The 6,000-nt window shown below is 41.3% G+C and overlaps 1 protein-coding gene across 1 annotated transcript; it reads right to left on the reverse strand.

The window, feature by feature from the left end:
* Window positions 1-2,798: 2,798 nt before the first annotated feature.
* Window positions 2,799-5,543, reverse strand: LOC142196939 (serine/threonine-protein kinase SBK1-like). Its single transcript, XM_075266914.1, has 4 exons — window positions 5,425-5,543; window positions 4,477-4,502; window positions 3,773-3,975; window positions 2,799-3,461 (listed from the first exon to the last, which is right to left on the reverse strand). Exons 1-4 carry the CDS (start codon window positions 5,541-5,543, stop codon window positions 2,799-2,801), a joined length of 1,011 nt encoding a protein of 336 aa, XP_075123015.1.
* Between the last annotated feature and the right edge of the window lie 457 nt (window positions 5,544-6,000).

Below are 6,000 nucleotides of genomic sequence, written 5' to 3' on the forward strand. Positions count from 1 at the left end.
CAAATATGGATGTGTCTCGATGACTCACAAAGGCTCAATGATGGATTGCCCACCAGTTGGAACAATCGCCAGAACATAGCAGATTACTTGCTTGTCATAACATAACCACATTCACTTCCATTAAATGGAAAATCCCTAACACACTAATCTCCAACCACATGACATATGCTGCAGCCAAAGCTGCCATGTAGCCCCGACCTCAGAGATGGGACCAATCTTGGTCATCATTAGCCCTAGAATAATGAGAGGATTCCTGCCAATAAAGTCAGTTTTCAGATGTTTATTGACTACAGTTGAGCGATCAGAATCAGAAAAGATCGGATCCCAATCGGCGATTGAGTAAATTTCACGATTGGGTTCCTATCCCTTATCCCTTCACAATCCCAATTTCTTCCCATTAAACATTTTACAAATTGAAACACAAGACAAACTTATTTTTAACAACTTTTATTTAAATAAATTGGATAATGAGGTATTGGTTATATTTTTGCCAAAACTTTAAAAAGTTATATTAAATTGTTCTATAAAAAAAGGAAAAAAATGGGTGTAAAAACTTAAAAAAAAAACAGTAATAAAAACACTGAAGACAAAGTGAGTAAAAAATTATTTTGGCAAAAACATGTAAGCTCGCAACCCACGTCAAGGGTTCTCATTTTCTTGCGAGTCCCTACACTAACTAACAAAGCAAGCCAGTCTAACTAAATGGCAGTAAAGGAAACTAACAAGTGTTACAAACTATTCACATCCCTAAAAATAATCACATTCTAGACTGTCTATAACTAGTTACATAGTAGATGAGGTTGTATGAAGACAATAGTCCATCAAGTCCAACCTATAACCCTACAGTGCTGATCCAGAGGAAGGAAAAAAACCCCACGGGGCTTATGGCAATTGCCCCATTACAGGGAAAAAAAATTCCTTCCCGACTCCAAATCTGGCAGTCAGTATAAGACCCTGGATCAACGTGTCCTTAAAATCTAGAGTCCATAAACTGGAATATTATTCTGTTCTAGAAAGACATCCAGGACCTCTCTGAACTTGTCCAATGAATCCGCCATCACCACTTCATGGGGCAGAGACTCCATAGCCTCACTGCTCTTACTGTAAAGAATCCCCTTCTATGATGCTGGTGAAACCCTATAGGGGTATAAGGTATATGGGTATATCTATATATGGTTATATCTATATATGTACACTATGTGATCAAAAGTATCGAGGCACCCCCAAAAACATATGTTTTTCATATTAGGTGCATTGTGCTGCCACCTACTGCCAGGTGCTCCATATCAGCAACCTCAGTAGACATTAGACATCGTGAGAGAACAGAATGGGATGCTCCGCGGAACTCATGGACTTCGAATGTGGTCAGGTGATTGGGTGCCACACATCACACAGGTCAATGCCAAACGACGCCTCGCTTGGTGTAAGGAGCATAAACATTGTGAACATACAAACTCCTTGCAGATTTTTTTTTGCCCTTTGCGGGATTTGAACACCAGGACTCAAGCGCTGCAAGGCTGCAGTGCTAATCACTGAGCCACCGTGTGGCCCCCTACATTGATGTTTTAAACACCTTCTTGCTTCCCACTGTTGAAAGATTCAATCGCCATCCCAGAATTGCTCTTCAACACAATCGAGCACCTGTTCAGACTGCACGGCCTATGGCGGAGTGGTTACACGACAATAACATCTCTGTAATGGACTGGCCTGCACAGAGTCCTGACTTGATTCCTATAGAACACCTTTGGGATGTTTTGGAATGCTGACTTCATGCCAGGCCTCACCGACCTACTTCGATACCTCTCCTCAGTGCAGCACTCCGTGAAGAATGGGCTGTCATTCCCCAAGAAACCTTCCAGCACCTGATTGAACATATGCCTGCGAGAATGGAAGCCGTCATCAAGGCTAAGGGTGGGCCAACACCATATTGAATTCCAGCATTACCGATGGAGGGCGCCACCAACTTGTAAGTCATTTTCAGCCAGGTGTCTCGATACTTTTGATCACAGAGTATATATGGGTTTACTATCAGAGGGATCTCCCTATATACAGGTATTATGTTACTAGAGAGAACGTTAGAAATTGCTTCCTGTTGAAATAGAATACAATAGATTAATAAATTATACACAAATGTTCAGCAAACCCCTCCCTATAGAAAAAAAATGAACCCGACAGCCACCATTCCCCCTGGGGGGGGGCAGTGCAGGGACATTAAACACTTACTGCCAGGTCTCACCACAGATTCCAGCAGATCACAAGTAGGAATTTTCTAACGTGGAAGAAATCGGATAAGAATAATGTCCCCATGTCATAGACCTATATGAGACCGAAATAACCGAAATAAAAAAATAAAATCAAAAACAAACCCAACTGAATTGAAACAAACAACATTTCTGAACAATAAAGCAGTGAATTATATAAGCATTGAGTTCTATCTAGATTGTCCCATAAAATGTATCTGACACTGACTGGGGGTTACCTGTTTCCTTCTCACAAGACATGATGATGTGACCAGAGATCCTCCTTGCCAAGATTCTTCAGCATCTGAACATCATCTCCAGTTTTTTGACTCTCTGGAGTTTCTTCCATGGTAACTGGGGAAATGTCCTGAAGAGATTTGATCACATGATAGAAAGAAAAAACTTGTAGTGTCACCACAGCTATCTCTGCAGTTCGCAATGATATATTATGTCTTCCACTATAGCTGATAATTATATTGTAGTACTCACCACCAAGATCTTACAAGAATGACGGCCCCAGCAAGAAGTCTTAGGCGATCTCCACTTCAGCTCCGATATCTAGATGGTTTTGCCGGGGCTTGGTAAGTTGTCTTCATCATGCTCTATGATGAATATTTGATTTTCATCCTTGTGTTCTATAAAGACTGTCACTGAGCTTTCTTCCTCCTCTATCACCTCCATTAAATAGGTTGTCTCAGTCTTCCACGGGTTATTAATTTGGTCCAAGACCACAGAATGTTGATCAAAGGGGTCTTCAGCAAATATCAAGTTAAACATGTGTAACACTTCTGTTGTCACAGTCTCCCAACTTGTAGGTAGGGGCGCAAGACCTGAACTATGCTGCCATTGTCTGAACAGTTGGTACATCCCGTCTTCTTCAGTTGCCCCCACCCAGGGGTAATAACCTGTTAACCCAACAAAGAGAAGAACTCCAAAAGCCCAAGTGTCCACACTAGCACTTAAATATAGATACTCACCGCTCTTCAAGTTGCATATTTCCGGGGCCATAAACGGAATGATGTGGGACATCATTGGGACGAGGCTGCCCGCATAACGTGTGAGTCCGAAGTCTCCCAACTTTATCTGATGGCACTCTGGGTCCATAAGGAAGACATTGTCGGGCTTTAGATCCCGGTGCACCAGACCTCTCATGTGCATAAATGACAGAGCACTTGAAATTTGGACAGCGCACCGCTTCAGACGATCTTCAGGCATCCCAACCTGCAGAAATCAGATGAGTATTATGAGATGTAGGTATATACTACCATATATAATCACATATATAGGACTGTGGCAGAGATGATGATGTGGTTGGTGCAGCAGCAGGTCAATCTGTTACTGTGACAGCCATTTTGTATGAAACGTTGTAATGTTAGGAGAGTCTCCTCCACCTATTGTAGGGCTCAGTGTATTCCTAAGTGTCATGATGTCAGCCTATGTCACATCACATGTCTACCTCTAGCCTTTGGTATGTAACAGTATAGAAGAGGGATATTGTATGTAGGAGAACATATAAAGTAGGCTTTTCTTACCTGGTCTTTAATAAGCTCATGCATGGTTCCTGAAGGTGCCAGCTCCTGGGTCAGTATATAATGTTCAGGAGTTTCTATGAAGATGGGGTGGGTCCTGATAATGCTGGGGTGCTCAGAAAGACGGACTGACAACGACAGCTCAGAAAGGAACAGATTCCGATCCGTCCTCTCTTTTCTTTGAAGCTTCGCTGCCAGCAGAGTTCCTAAAAACAAAAAGACATTTTATTATGACTGGACTTTGATATGGTGGATCTCACTGATTTATTTGGGATCTGCCATCAATCTTATGTCTATAAGGCAGTGCTGGGACACCTTAGGAAGAACGAAGGCGCCTGACACCAGGGCCACTGGTTGATCAACTATTTGAAGCAGTTGCAGCCATTTCAGTACTTGGAAAGGCAAAAGTCACACCACATATTGGTGGCATATAGGCTGAAGTGGAAATGCAGATATTTTTGTTGCAGATTTTGTAGAGGTTTTTTGGCAGATGTTCTGTTTGGCAGTGATTTAGTAGTAGTAACTAGTAAGCTGCGTCTACAGGTTTATGACTCAAAAGGTCGACCAGACAAGTAGAAAGTGTTAGGGAAAAGATTTCCCAAACTCAAATCTGGTTGCGCTTTCTCGGAAGTACAGAAGTTTGTTAGGCAGAAGTGGTAGCGAGAATAGACGTATTGGTATAAGATCACATTTCAGGGTATCGATACCTAACACAAAGGCACCTTCTTCAGATCTAATTAAAAACAATAAGAAAAAAAAACAAAAAAAAAACAGTCTTCACAAGGTAGAACAGCACCCAGCTCCTCCTCTCTCCTCAGTAACTCCCCAGTAACTCTGTGGAGAAAGGAGGAGCTGGGTTCTGTCCTAACTTGTGAAGACTTTTTTTTAAAATTGTTTTTAATTAGATCTGAAGAAGGAGTGGTGCCTCTGTGTTAGGTACCGATACCCCGAAACGCGATCTTATACCAATAAATCTACTCTCGCTACCACTTCTGCCTAACAAACTCCTGTTCTTCCGAGAGGGCGCACAACCGGATTTGAGTTTGGGAAATCCTTTCCCTAACACTTACTATAAAAATGGAATAGGAAATCTATAGGAAGCTCTTATAACTTCTGCTCAATCCACCCCTGGCTTTGGCTCAAAAAAACACATCAAAATCTGCAGCAAAAACAGAAAACAAAAACCATAATTTGGAAGCATTCTTACGCTAGTTTCACACCTGTGTTCGGCACTCCGTTCTGTGGTTTCCGTCTTCTGCATGCAAGACTGAAACCACAGACCGGGTCCGACCGTGAGCGGCGGTGATCGTTTTATGGTCTCCGCTGCGAAACTGTTTTTTTTTAATCCGGACACAGAGTACTGCATGTCCAACTCTGTGTCCGGATTAAAAAACCCGGTTTCACGGCGGAGCGCATAAAACGCTCACCGCCGCCAGACAGCTTTCTAACCCATTCAAATGAGTCCTGCAGGTTTCTGTCTCCTGCCTCTGTTTTGTGCAGAAAACGGAAACCTGCAGAACGGAGACCAGGCGCAGATGTGAACGAGCCCTTACTTTGAAGAAATTTTCTCCACCTGCCTAAAATTTTTAAATAATACAGTATATTGCCTACATTAGTCTACAGTACATGCAGAGTCTGATTGTGACCTTTCTCACATATCTGTTCTGCAATCTTGTGCAAGTATGTCTTGCTCATATGTCCCTTCTCCGAGCGCCTTTACTATCCAGAACACTTCACAGATGTCTTGGACATGGAAAACGCTAATGACGTCCATTGTGATTCCTACAAAACAGAGACTCAACATTACTCTACAGGAATATACAGTATATGGAGGATTAGTATATGGTCATGTCCAGGTCTATGGGCATTTGCTTTCATAATGAAACTCCATCATAAATCTGAAATCTATAATATAAATATATATATATATATATATATATATATATATATATATATATATATATATATATGTAGAGAAATTAAGAAAGATTATAATGTGTGGTATATTTTGTGAACTCACCTCCTCCCAAAAAATCGTAATAAAATAGATGCAAAAATAAGTACCAATAAAAACTACATCTTACTCTGCAAATACAAAGCCCTTCCATATCTCCATCTATACAACAGTAAGAAAGTGAAAGGCATCAGAATACGGAGACCCCGGGCAAATTGTTCAGTTTTGAAAAATGAAGTTTTATTAGTAAAAGTGGTAAAACATAATAAACCAATAT

This window comes from Leptodactylus fuscus, chromosome 3 (genome assembly GCF_031893055.1).
Source record: "Leptodactylus fuscus isolate aLepFus1 chromosome 3, aLepFus1.hap2, whole genome shotgun sequence".
Classification (NCBI taxonomy): Eukaryota; Metazoa; Chordata; class Amphibia; order Anura; family Leptodactylidae; genus Leptodactylus; species Leptodactylus fuscus.